The sequence below is a fragment of the Haliotis rubra genome, unplaced genomic scaffold (genome assembly GCF_003918875.1).
Source record: "Haliotis rubra isolate DU_JTF1 unplaced genomic scaffold, ASM391887v1 Scf1248, whole genome shotgun sequence".
Classification (NCBI taxonomy): Eukaryota; Metazoa; Mollusca; class Gastropoda; order Lepetellida; family Haliotidae; genus Haliotis; species Haliotis rubra.
The window spans coordinates 44,011-58,721 of NW_025765168.1; the positions used below are offsets into that span (position 1 = coordinate 44,011).

General features: G+C 46.5%; 1 protein-coding gene across 1 annotated transcript in view; it reads right to left on the reverse strand.

The window, feature by feature from the left end:
• LOC124266320 (ribulose-phosphate 3-epimerase-like) overlaps window positions 1–9,689 on the reverse strand; it is a 34,645-nt gene extending 24,956 nt beyond the window's left edge. The window contains 3 exon segments of the mRNA XM_046701130.1: window positions 6,938–7,039; window positions 8,236–8,241; window positions 9,441–9,689. Coding sequence (XP_046557086.1) covers window positions 6,938–7,039; window positions 8,236–8,241; window positions 9,441–9,683 — 351 coding nt within the window. The 5' untranslated portion in view covers window positions 9,684–9,689.
• Between the last annotated feature and the right edge of the window lie 5,022 nt (window positions 9,690–14,711).

The window sequence follows — 14,711 nt, forward strand, 5'->3', positions numbered from 1 at the left end:
TGAATATAGTTCTTGTGAAAGTGAATTACACAAAAATGAGTAAGTGAGTGAGTTAAGATTTTAAGTCACATCGACAATATTTCTGCCATATCATGACTAAAACTAGTTCTAAATTCATGATAATGTAATTTTCTGATTAAATTGATATTTTATGCTTATCCTGACTCATGCTTAATTGCTTGTCTCCTTCTTCTTTGCGAACTATAGTGGACGTAAAATCACTCACCCCACGAGTAGCCTCCCTTTGATATTTGGCCCCAAAACCGTCACATGATCAGACATGCTCTTCACACTCTCCGAATATGTGCCCGAAACCCGGATCTACAGGAAAATCCAGAGTGCCATGAGGGGAGGTTGGGAGGGCTGACCTCATGAGTCAGGGTAAGTATAAAATATCAATTTTAATCAGAAAATTACATATTTTTCCTTATCCTGACTCATGCTTAATCGCTTGTAGAATCCGACGGAAACGGTGGTGGGTCAAGCCACTCTGGATTCTCTGCTGATTTACGTCCTGCATACCCCCCTAGGGAACTTCTAATGGCACTGTGTCCTTTCTTCCAGCTTCCTCTGATGAGTCTGGGGGGACCACAACTTGTCAGATTTCTCTGGAATCGTCTTCTCCTGACATTATGTGTGGATTTATGCAACTCCATATCTTGATGCTCGCATCAAGTGGAGAAGCGACCCTTCTTCATGTAGAAGTAAGTACTTACAAGTACAGGGTCTGTCACTCATGCTAGCCTGTCCTAGACTTGCGCATGGACTCTAAAGCTCTAACTCTTCCGAGTGTTGGCTTTTACAAGTCACGTGATAAATAGGGTGAGATTCATCTCAGCGTCTTTGAGGAACCGTCAATTGTTGTGCTACAAACTGGTGAATGCCGGAGACGTCCTCGGTAGCCATGTCTCTGAGGTAGTGGTTGGCAAACACCGTCTCCTACTTCCAAAAGCAGCCCTCCATTATTGTCGAGATGGAGCATTTCCCATGCAGAGCAAGTGTCGACGCCAGTGCTCTGACTTCATGAGGATTGGAGGCTCATGGAGGCTCAAGTCCTGCTGCTTTGTAGGCTCTTAACATGACGGCTCTCATCCATATTGATATTGTTGTACGTGAGACGTCTGTAGGCGTCTCCGTAGATAGAGGGATGAAAAGGCGCTTGAATTTTCGTCTCCTCGTTTTTGACCTTTGTAGGTAGACTTTCTCTGACTGGGCATAGGGATAAATCTTGAGTATCCTGTGGCCCTAGAATTGACGAGAGTGCTGGGATATAGAACTGTCTGTCTGGTTGACCGGGCAGTTGGTTCCTTGCTATGAAGTCCCATCTCAATCCCAGATGTACAGTGTCACGATGTGCGTCAAATCGTGTTCGTTCAAAGTCCAGAGCATGTATTTCTGACATCCGTGCTGCTGTTGCCAAGGCGATCAGGAACAGAGTTTTATGAGTTAAACACTCATAGGATGTCCTTTCTAGTGGTTTGTAAGCGTCACTGGAGAGATGCTGCAAGAGCACGCTGAGATCCCGTCCGGTTCATCTATGTAGAGCTAATGTGACTGCTTTTGCTGCTCTGGCGGAATAATCTTTTCTTCAAGCAAGTAGTGATACGGTCCATGCGTGTAGCTGAAATTCTGTTGGATTTCCGTGTGCTTGCTTCGTGTGCGGATGAACTAGTAGGTTTGGCCATTCTGGGAGTTGCAGGGTTGGATTTCCGAGTTCTTGTATGAGAATGGGAAACCACACTCTCGCTGGCCAGTAGGGCGCGACCAAAATCAGTTGCAGCTTCTTCGTCTGCTTGATTTTCTGAAACACCTTCGGTATTAGAGCTGGAGGAGGGAACGCGTAAGCGTTTAGTCCTTCCCAAGATATGCTTAAAGCATCTGTTGCCCATGCTTGTGGATCTGTAATCGGAGAGACGAATGTTGGTAGTTGTTTGTTGAACTTTGTCGCAAACAGGTCTATCAGTGGAGATCCTATCGTCTGATTGATGCATCTGAACGCCTCTGGATGTAACATCCACTCCGTCGGGGATGGTTGCGTTGGACAAGATAGGGTGTTTGCTATCACATTTTTGGCTCCGGGAATGTGGCATGCTTTTATGTCGATGTTCAGGTTGTCTATTATGCTAAATAGCTGAAAGCTGAGGTCTAGCAGATTCCTTGATCTTGTTGATCCTTGTCTGTCGATGTAGAACGCCACTGTGGAGTTGTCCATATGCATCATCAGCTGTGCGTTCCTTAGTATGCTGGACCAGTGTAGTAAGGCGTTTATTTCTGCTTTCATTTCGAGCATGTTGATGTGCAGACTTTGTTTCTGACTCGACCATTTTCCCGCTGCCACTTTGTTGTTGAGGTGAGCTCTCCATCCCTGAAGAGATGCATCTATGTAGAGATGAGTGTTGGACTCCGGCTCTGATAAGTAGGTTCCTCCGCAAACATTCGACTTCCGAGTCCACCATAGTAGGTATGGTTCCAGTTCGTCCAGTAGTTCGAAGGAATCCAGCCTGTCTAGATGAGCGTTCACAAACACTTGTAGTGGGCGCAGTTGTAGTCTTCCTCTGCATGTCATGTCTTGTGCTGACGTGAGGAGACCGAGTAGGCTCTGCCAACTTCGTAGTGGTAACGGAGAGAGTAGTGCTTGAGATATCATCTGTTGTATCTTGACCCAACGTTCCTCTGGAACGACTATGCGATTCGCTGATGTGATGAGTCGTATTCCTAGAAATTGAAGATTCTGTGTAGGTTCTAGTTCCGATTTGAGGAGATTTACTAGCCATCCTAGATGAGTGAGTAGCCTGATGGTTAAGTCTAGTTGCAGTCTGAGTTGACTGGGATCTTGATGAGCCTGAATCCCGTCGTCCAGGTAAAATGCACTGCGTAGACCTCGATGATGTTGGTATGTGATGATGGGCTTTGTCAATCAAGTAAACAACCAGGGGGCTGACTATATTCCAAAACGTAGCACCTTCCATTGGTAATGACGTCCGTTGAAGAGGAATCGAAGGTATCTCCTTGAGTCCAGGTGTATTGGGATGTGAAGATACGCATCCTGTAGGTCTATGCTGGCGAGGTAGTCTAACGGACGGACGACTTGTCATAGTTGAGAAAGGTGTATCATCCTGAACTTTGCAGGTCTGTGTAGATAATCCTGGTTGAATTTCCTCATGCTGTAGATTAGTCAGAACTTTTCTATGGAATTTTTCTTTGGTACCAGGAAGATTGGGGAGTAAAAACCGGGCGTGATGAGTTCCTGTTTTATTTCTTCGACTGCTCCTTCTCGAGTGGAGTTGTGATGGCGTCGAGTAGTTTCTCCCTCTGGTCAATAGCATAGTTGTGCATCCGAGGAGTGCTTGTCAATGGTGGAACTGCTTGTAGTTGTATCTTGTATCCTCTGCGCAGTATCTGGAATACGTAGTTGTCCTGAAGAATTCCCCAATTCTCCCAGTAGTGTTGTAGACATCCACCCACTGTCGAAGGTTGTATGGGAACGGCTGGGGGTGGAAGACTCCAGTCGTTCCGAACCCGTCCATTAACGTCTAGCATTCCTGGCACTTCAATTTCCCCTGCGAAGATAGCTGATGCTGACCATGGAGCTCTGTACAAAGTCTTCTCACTCTCACTCCAATTACGGGAAGATAGTAGCCCTTGTCTTCTCAGTAGCGTCAACCCTGCTGATGTAGATGCCAGACGCTCCAATATAAACTGCTGGTCTTTCTTCTGGGTCAGCAATGCCGAGTAGATCATACAATCTTCTTCCGAGGTGGAATTCCTAAACTTCGCATGAGGGTATCATTGATGGCTCTTGATCTGGCTAGACCAAAGAAGGTACGCCTGGTAGTTGTGTCTAGTTGTGCTAGCTTCTTATCGTCCACTTTATAAGTCCTAGTACAGGCGTCGTTGATGATTTTGTAGTTCTCGTCTATCTCTGGGGCCTTCATGAAGGGTTCCATATGGTGTAGAGAGAACTTCTTGGCGTTGAATGGTGGTATACTTTGACTCTGGAACTTCGTTGCCTTCCTGATGGCTGTACTGAGGCTCTCTGGTACATTCAACACAGGATCTATGGGTGGAAGGGTGAGCGTTGTTTGACATCATCTACGTGAATGCTTCATTATCCTCTTTAGAAGGTGATGCAAGCTCCAATCCATTAGCCATCCAAGACTTGATCTCTGTATCGGAGAATATGATTCCACCATCATCTTCAGATTCAAACGCATCTTGTTCTGAAGACCGCTCTACGTGGTGATCCACGTGGAGACATTCGCGAAAGCCTTCATGGAGATGCGTGTGGAGACCTGCGTGGCGACCTATATGTGCGTGAAGATCTGCGTGGAGATGAACGTGAAGATCTTCCTGAAGACCTGTGCGAAGGTGATCGATCCGTATAAAGATCCTCCCTGGAGTCTTGAGACGTATTCCTGCGCGTTTGAGAAGGTGAAGATTCTCTTCCGTGGGATGTGAAGTACGTTCGCGCAGGTCCGTGATGATTGTCCGAGTCTGAAGTCGAGGATGATCTGCGATGCTCCGGTGAACATCTGGTTCTCCTTCGTGAATGCTCCTTTTTCACTGCAGGCTCATCGTTGTCCAGGTTGACAGGTTCTCGGGAAGTTGTCGTGGATGACAGTTGAGTACGTGATCCTTCACGAACGTTCCCTTCTTCAAGCAGGCTGCCATCTTCACTCGGATGCGATCTGCAGGCTGCCTGTCCTTCGTGCAGGTTCGTCGTAGATGGTGTCTTCACTGCAGCCTTCTGTGCGAACCTCCGTTCCATCAGGTCCATCATCTGCTAAGTAACCTTTCTGCATGAAGATACCCGGGTTGAAGGTCTGCGCTGACAACTGCTGCTCCAGATGACGACGCATCTGAACGTGCTGAGGCTCCTTCCAAGGACTGCCTGTCGTCTCTGGTCTCAGAAGTCTGCGTTGATAAGACGTCCGACTGCGTTGATATGGCTGCTGACGTCAATGTAGAAGAAGACCTCGTCTTCTTCCTAACTGTTACTTCAGGAATCAAGATGGGTGGTTCATCGTATACGTCTGCTTCGTCCGGTGGGGTGATATCTGCGGCGAAGGACCTCGTCTTCTTTGCTGCCCCAAGGAAGACTTCGATGAAGTCTTATCTGTAGACGATTTCTTCTTCAGCGCAGATGATGTCCTGGTCTTCTTAGACTGCGACGAGGGTAGTTGAGACGATAACAATCTCTTCCTGGACCCAGAGCTGCCATCTGCCACAGTCAACAGCTCCAAAGTAGCCACCGGCAAATCACTGGAATGGTGCATCTCAGCAGACAATAATACACGGTTATCAACACATTCACTCTGTTTAGACATGACTTGTAAACATCATCTTGACCTGTCCTTGGCACGTCTAAGAATGGAATATAAATAATTAGTAAATTCAATTTCAGATAAAAGCTGACAAAGTTTACAGCGGAGGCTGGAAGAACATGTAGAAGTGCAGTTAGGACATAATGAATGCGGAACAGCAGCCGACAAACGAAACCTGCAACGAATGCAAGTTTCCATCAAATGTAAACGCGATGAAACATCATGTCAACAATGTGAATAAACGGAAAATTTGGTACAAACCATATTGTTGGTATATCCTTGCCAAAGACCGTATAGAGCTAATTTAGTAGTCAAAGCCTAAAACAAAAGGATATAATGCCGTATAGGGGACCCAGGCGCTCTCACAACCGTCTTCTAGGGCGAAGAAGGAGAGAGTGAAGAGCATGTCTGATCATGTGAGGGTTTTGGCGCCAAATATCAAAGGGAGGCTACTCGTGGGGTGAGTGATTTTACGTCCGCTTTTTTGAAGGGAACTTCAAAAGGGGATTCAAGTGTTCCACTATAGTTCGCAAGAGGAAGGAAACAAGCAATTAAGCATGAGTCAGGATAAGGAAAAATAATACATATAAATCATAAGACCCTGTCAACGAAGGGCAGTAAAATTACTAGATTATCACAGATTTGTTAAAACTAGATCAAAGAAAATTAAAATCATATACTAACAATTAACAATATGAGATAAAAAGTGGCAAGAGATCGCTAGGAACGGATAGGTCACCATACTAGGGACCGTGGGGACTTACAATACTTCTAGATGGATTTATACCATCCCTTCAGCTGCTTGTGACTGCAGATAATGTTAGCCATTTATCTAATAACTACAAATATTCAACGATTAAAATTGATGGTAGCCATGAATTTTCTGTGATTGAAGTGGACTTACATACCCTCTCAAGGGGAAACAAATTAATGAATGGATACCGTTCATATCACAGAATGCACAGCTGAATTGTAACAGATTTAAACTAAACGTTTCGTGGTGAAAAGCATACATTTAGCATTTCAACATAATGTCAAATCCAGGATAGAATAGTTCCCTAACAAATACTTGTCATAAGAGGCACCACAGTGGGTTTGACCGTCAGATGATCTGATTGTATGTCATCATATGGATGGATGCTCATGATATTGATCACTGGATTGTGAAGACTCATTTACCTATAGGCTCCTGGCATACAGCAGGGAAATTGTGCTATCCTAAACCCAAAGTGACGCTTTACAATACCCTAATGGTATTGCTACACTACTTAAGTGCAAGTGTACTGTCTTTGTATTGTGGTTTGAGCCAAAACATTCTACTATTTCAAATATAAAATGGTGTTGGCAGCTCAAAACTTTCAGTCTCTCAGTCACTTATAACTGACCTATCCCACAAGGCCAGACTGAGGAGACCCAACATGTCATACGATCATCTACCATGTGTTTTGTGCTGACCGAAGATCACCTTATTCAAAATCACTCTTATCCTGTAGACAATGTGAATATTTACAAGAAAACTATGAAGGAATGCATCTGCAAACATTGTAATAAGTAAATCAAGTTAGTTTTTGCCAACTTATTCACCAAAATAATAAGACATAGCATATGATGACCTTCATTCCGGCCTCCTTAATCATCCTGATACATCTTCCTGGATCCTCAGCTGCCTCCAGGTGGAAGGAGTACATGTCTGCTCCAGCATCAGCCATAGACGACTTCCCCAACATCGACTCACCCACTGCACTGCAACACACAACATCACACTGTGGAAGAAGAACGTCTTCCCCAACATCACAGACACTCACAGACACCACCCACTGCAACACACAACATCACACTGTGGAAGAAGAACGATTCCCCCAACATCGACTCACAGACACCTCCCACTGCAACACACAACATCACACTGTGGAAGAAGAACGTCTTCCCCAACATCGACTCACAGACACCACCCACTGCAACACACAACATCACACTGTGGAAGAAGAACGTCTTCCCCAACATCGACTCACAGACACCACCCACTGCAACACACAACATCACACTGTGGAAGAAGAACACCTTCTGCAACACACAACATCACACTCACAGACACCTCCCACTGCAGACACCACCCACTTCCATCGACTCACAGGACACCTCCCCACTGCAACACACACAACATCACACTGTGGAAGAAGAACGTCTTCCCCAACATCGACTCACAGACACCTCCCACTGCAACACACAACATCACACTGTGGAAGAAGAACGTCTTCCCCAACATCGACTCACAGACACCTCCCACTGCAACACACAACATCACACTGTGGAAGAAGAACGTCTCCCACACATCGACTCACAGACACCACCCACTGCAACACACATCACACTGTGGAAGAAGAACGACACCTCTCCACCTGTGGAAGAAGAACATCGACTCACAGACACCTCCCACTGCAACACACAGCATCACACTGTGGAAGAAGAACGTCTTCCCACATCGACTCACAGACACACACAACATCACACTGTGGAAGAAGAATTCCCCGACGCATCGACTCACGACACCTCCCCACTGCAACACACAACATCACACTGTGGAAGAAGAGCGTCCCCAGCATCGACTCACAGACACCTGTGGAAGAAGAGCGTCCCCCACTGCACACACACATCACACTGTGGAAGAAGAGCGTCTTCTCCCAGCATCGACTCACAGACACCACCCACTGCAACACACATCACACTGTGGAAGAAGAAAGCGTCTCCCCAAACATCGACACCTCACAGACACCTCCCACTGCAGCACACAACAACATCACACTGTGGAAGAAGAACGTCTCCCCCGACATCGACTCACAAACACCTCCCACTGCAACACACATCACACTGTGGAAGAAGAACGTCTTCCCCAACATCGACTTACAGACACCACCCACTGCAACACACATCACACATGTGGAAGAAGAACCGTCTCACCCAGCATCGACTCACAGACACCACCCAGTGCAACACACATCACACTGTGGAAGTACACACATCTCCACACACAAGATTGCAGTGATATCTTCACCTTCCTGAATCAGTCGACACACACTTGACATGCTTCCTGCTCAACAAACCCTGACAGCGCGAGAGATTGCCTGTCTCATCCAGAGTTACATACAACCCAGCAAGACATGTTGCTTTCAGCTATACTGACCGAGCCCTTAATTCTACAATATTTATCTCTTTCTTCCACTTAATTGTTTACCTGATCATCCTGCTGTAGGGAGGCAACAGTTATATGAATGTGTGAATGACATGAAAATGTAACTTGGATCACAACAGAGCTTTCATCATTAGTCATCATCATAATGCCAAATGTCATTGGATCAACCAGAGCTTAGCTATCATTGTTCATCATCATAATGCGATCATTCATGTGATCAGCCACGTGTTTAGCTATGTGTTAAGCCATAACATGCTCCGCCATGTGTTAAGCTATGTGTTAAGCCACAATGTGTTTAGGTACAACGTGGTAGAACCTAAGTTAGATCTTTCCATTGGACCATGCTTATTACATTTGTTCTTTTCTGGCTTTACAGCAAATTACAACAAAGGCAAGATATAATAAACTCGAGCAGTCAGTTGTTTGAAAAAGTCCTCTGGTGTGACAATTTAGGCTTGTGAGAAGTTAGTTCATGTCAGTTTGCCGTGTAGTAACATGGATGCGCGGACTGTGTCTGCTGGGCACTGGTGAGTCACAGTGTCGACTACTGTTGATGATACATGGCAGTCTACCAGTATACTGTCCACACCATAGGCTGCCGCACTGACTTTGGACACGATAGTCTGATTTACATCCATAGATTGACATCTAATCAACCTCCTGTCTGTTAGTAAGTTGTACTTATTGAATACAAGCTTTAAAACTATGCGTAAACACAAGCGGTGACTGGCAAAAGTGCGAGGGGCTTCCATGGTCTAAGGGAGGTAAATCTTACAATAGGCGACGTAAAATTACTAGATCTACTGTTCAAGCCGAAGAAAAGTTGTGTCATGCCATATATCAAAAGGTGAACTTTTTATCTACATATTTCGATTACAACTCTTATTTCTCTACGTCAAATAGACTGTGAAATAATGGAAGTAAACCTTTTCAGGATCGGAGACCATCATGTGCATCTCAAAGAAAACTCCAGGCAGTTTCGGCCTCAAACATTCCACCACGGGATGACCGAATGTCAGATTGGGCACAAAATGACCGTCCATCACATCAAGATGCATATAGTCAGATCCACAATTCATGAACCGTTGACATTCAGAGGCCAGGTCCGAGAGATCGGCATTCAATATAGAAGGTCCGATCCTACATGCACATCCATTCGACAGCGCCATCTTGGTTCAACTGAGGTCAAGGTTGAATATTAAATCAAAATAGAAGTTAGATTGCATTGCATTTGATTGGCTGACAAAACAATTTGTTGAGTTTTCTGTTCCACACTGTGGCGCAGTGATGAATCAGCATAAAACATCATTTCCACAGGCCATTGCATATCACGCGCGCGAACGTTACTTTTTTTCTAAACAAACGCGCTCATTCAAAATGTTTAATGCAAGCTTTTTCATTTCGATTTTCATATCATTTTGCATAGGTTTTGTAGATATTCTACAACGGCAGATATACTATTATGCTGACTGCATGGAACTCAGGTTGGGAAACTGGATGTAACGGATACACTGAAGGAGGTGGGAAGTATAGTGATGTACAGATAGACTGAAGGAGGTGGGAAGTTTGATGTACAGATAGACTGAAGGAGGTGGGAAGTCTGATGTACAGATGAACTGACTGGGAAGGATTACAGATGACTGAAGGAGGTGGGAAGTCGGATGTACAGATAGACTGAAGGAGGTGGGAAGTCTGATGTACAGATTGACTGAAAGGAGGTGGGAAGTCTGATGTACAGATAGACTGAGGTGGGAAGTCGGATGTACAGATAGACTGAACTGAACTGAAGGAGGTGGGAAGTCTGATGTACAGATAGACTGAAGGAGGTGGGAAGTCGGATGTACAGATAGACTGAAGGAGGTGGGAAGTCTGATGTACAGATAGACTGAAGGAGGTGGGAAGTCGGATGTACAGATAGACTGAAGGAGGTGGGAAGTCGGATGTACAGATAGACTGAAGGAGGTGGGAAGTCGGATGTACAGATAGAGACTGGAAGGAGGTGGGAAGTAGACTGGATGTACAGACAGATAGACTGAAGGAGGTGGGAAGTCTGATGTACACAGATAGACTGAAGGAGGTGGGAAGTCGGATGTACAGATAGACTGAAGGAGGTGGGAAGTCGGATGTACAGATAGACTGAAGGAGGTGGGAAGTCTGATGTACAGATAGACTGAAGGAGGTGGGAAGTCTGATGTACAGATAGACTGAAGGAGGTGGGAAGTCTGATGTACAGATAGACTGAAGGAGGTGGGAAGTCGGATGTACAGATAGACTGAAGGAGGTGGGAAGTCGGATGTACAGATAGACTGAAGGAGGTGGGAAGTCTGATGTACATATAGACTGAAGGAGGTGGGAAGTCGGATGTACAGATAGACTGGAGGTGGGAAGTCTGATGTACAGAGATAGACTGGAGGAGGTGGGAAGTCTGATGTACAGATAGACTGAAGGAGGTGGGAAGTCTGATGTACAGATAGACTGAAGGAGGTGGGAAGTCTGATGTACAGATAGACTGAAGGAGGTGGGAAGTCGGATGTACAGATAGACTGAAGGAGGTGGGAAGTATGATGTACAGATAGACTGAAGGAGGTGGGAAGTCTGATGTACAGATAGACTGAAGGAGGTGGGAAGTCGGATGTACAGATAGACTGGAGGAGGTTGGAAGTATGATGTACAGATAGACTGAAGGAGGTGGGAAGTCGGATGTACAGATAGACTGAAGGAGGTGGGAAGTGTACAGATAGACTGATGTACAGATAGACTGAAGGAGGTGGGAAGTCGGATGTACAGATAGACTGGAAGGAGGTGGGAAGTCGGATGTACAGATAGACTGAAGGAGGGGGAAGTCGGATGTACTGGTAGGAGGTGGGAAGTCGGATGTACAGATAGACTGAAGGAGGTGGGAAGTCGGATGTACAGATAGACTGAAGGAGGTGGGAAGTCTGATGTACAGATAGACTGAAGGAGGTGGGAAGTCGGATGTACAGATAGACTGAAGGAGGTGGGAAGTCGGATGTACAGATAGACTGAAGGAGGTGGGAAGTCGGATGTACAGATAGACTGAAGGAGGTGGGAAGTCGGATGTACAGATAGACTGAAGGAGGTGGGAAGTCGGATGTACAGATAGACTGAAGGAGGTGGGAAGTCGGATGTACAGATAGACTGAAGGAGGTGGGAAGTCGGATGTACAGATAGACTGAAGGAGGTGGGAAGTCGGATGTACAGATAGACTGAAGGAGGTGGGAAGTCGGATGTACAGATAGACTGGAGGAGGTTGGAAGTATGATGTACAGATAGACTGAAGGAGGTGGGAAGTCGGATGTACAGATAGACTGAAGGAGGTGGGAAGTCGGATGTACAGATAGACTGAAGGAGGTGGGAAGTCGGATGTACAGATAGACTGAAGGAGGTGGGAAGTCGGATGTACAGATAGACTGAAGGAAGTGGGAAGTCGGATGTACAGATAGACTGAAGGAGGTGGGAAGTCGGATGTACAGATAGACTGAAGGAGGTGGGAAGTCGGATGTACAGATAGACTGGAGGAGGTTGGAAGTATGATGTACAGATAGACTGAAGGAGGTGGGAAGTCGGATGTACAGATAGACTGAAGGAGGTGGGAAGTCGGATGTACAGATAGACTGAAGGAGGTGGGAAGTCGGATGTACAGATAGGTGGGACTGTACAGAAGGAGGTGGGAAGTCGGATGTACAGATAGACTGAAGGAGGTGGGAAGTCGGATGTACAGATAGACTGAAGGAGGTGGGAAGTCGGATGTACAGAGCTGAAGGAGGTGGGACTGAAGGAGGTGGGAAGTCGGATCGGATGTACAGATAGACTGGAGGAGGTTGGAAGTATGATGTACAGATAGACTGAAGGAGGTGGGAAGTCGGATGTACAGATAGACTGGAGGAGGTTGGAAGTATGATGTACAGATAGACTGAAGGAGGTGGGAAGTCGGATGTACAGATAGACTGAAGGAGGTGGGAAGTCGGATGTACAGATAGACTGAAGAGGAGGTGGGAAGTCTGATGTACAGATAGACTGAAGGAGGTGGGAAGTCGGATGTACAGATAGACTGAAGGAGGTGGGAAGTATGATGTACAGATAGACTGAAGGAGGTGGGAAGTCGGATGTACAGATATACTGAAGGAGGTGGGAAGTCGGATGTACAGATAGACTGGAAGGAGGTGGGAAGTCGGATGTACAGATAGACTGAAGGAGGTGGGAAGTCGGATGTACAGATAGACTGAAGGAGGTGGGAAGTCGGATGTACAGATAGACTGAAGGAGGTGGGAAGTCGGATGTACAGATAGACTGAAGGAGGTGGGAAGTCGGATGTACAGGAGGAGGGAAGTCTGATACAGATAGCTGGAGGAGGAGGTGGGAAGTCGGATGATGTACAGATAGACTGAAGGAGGTGGGAAGTCGGATGTACAGATAGACTGAAGGAGGTGGGAAGTCGGATGTACAGATAGACTGAAGGAGGTGGGAAGTCGGATGTACAGATAGACTGAAGGAGGTGGGAAGTCGGATGTACAGATAGACTGAAGGAGGTGGGAAGTCGGATGTACAGATAGACTGAAGGAGGTGGGAAGTCTGATGTACAGATAGACTGAAGGAGGTGGGGTCGGATGGACAGTCTGAAGGAGATGGGTACAGATGTACAGCTGAAGGAGGTGGGAAGTCGGATGTACAGATAGACTGAAGGAGGTGGGAAGTCGGATGTACAGATAGACTGAAGGAGGTGGGAAGTCGGATGTACAGATAGACTGAAGGAGGTGGGAAGTCGGATGTACAGATAGACTGAAGGAGGTGGGAAGTCGGATGTACAGATAGACTGGAGGAGGTTGGAAGTATGATGTACAGATAGACTGAAGGAGGTGGGAAGTCGGATGTACAGATAGACTGAAGGAGGTGGGAAGTCGGATGTACAGATAGACTGGAAGGAGGGGAAGGATGTGGGAAGTCGGATGATGTACAGATAGACTGAAGGAGGTGGGAAGTCGGATGTACAGATAGACTGAAGGAGGTGGGAAGTCGGATGTACAGATAGACTGGAGGAGGTGGGAAGTCGGATGTACAGATAGACTGAAGGAGGTGGGAAGTATGATGTACAGATAGACTGAAGGAGGTGGGAAGTCGGATGTACAGATAGACTGAAGGAGGTGGGAAGTCGGATGTACAGATAGACTGAAGGAGGTGGGAAGTCGGATGTACAGATAGACTGAAGGAGGTGGGAAGTCGGATGTACAGATAGACTGAAGGAGGTGGGAAGTCGGATGTACAGATAGACTGAAGGAGGTGGGAAGTCGGATGTACAGATAGACTGAGGACTGAAAGGAGTACAGATAGGTGAAGGAAGTGGGATGTACATGATAGACTGAAGGAGGTGGGAAGTCGGATGTACAGATAGACTGAGGAGGTGGGAAGTCGGATGTACAGATAGGCTGAAGGAGGAGGTGGGAAGTCGGATGTACAGATAGACTGAAGGAGGTGGGAAGTCGGATGTACAGATAGACTGGAGGAGGTGGGAAGTCGGATGTACAGATAGACTGAAGGAGGTGGGAAGTCGGATGTACAGATAGACTGAAGGAGGTGGGAAGTCGGATGTACAGATAGACTGGAAGGAGGTGGGAAGTCGGATGTACAGATAGACTGAAGGAGGTGGGAAGTCGGATGTACAGATAGACTGAAGGAGGTGGGAAGTCGGATGTACAGATAGACTGAAGGAGGTGGGAAGTCGGATGTACAGATAGACTGAAGGAGGTGGGAAGTCGGATGTACAGATAGACTGAAGGAGGTGGGAAGTCGGATGTACAGATGAGGTGGGAAGTCGGAGATAGACTGAAGGAGGTGGGAAGTCGGATGTACAGATAGACTGGAGGAGGTTGGAAGTATGATGTACAGATAGACTGAAGGAGGTGGGAAGTCGGATGTACAGATAGACTGAAGGAGGTGGGAAGTCGGATGTACAGATAGACTGAAGGAGGTGGGAAGTCGGATGTACAGATAGACTGAAGGAGGTGGGAAGTCGGATGTACAGATAGACTGAAGGAGGTGGGAAGTCGGATGTACAGATAGACTGAAGGAGGTGGGAAGTATGATGTACAGATAGACTGAAGGAGGTGGGAAGTCGGATGTACAGATAGACTGAACTGGAAGGAGGTGGGAAGTCGGATGTACAAGAGGAGGTGGGAAGT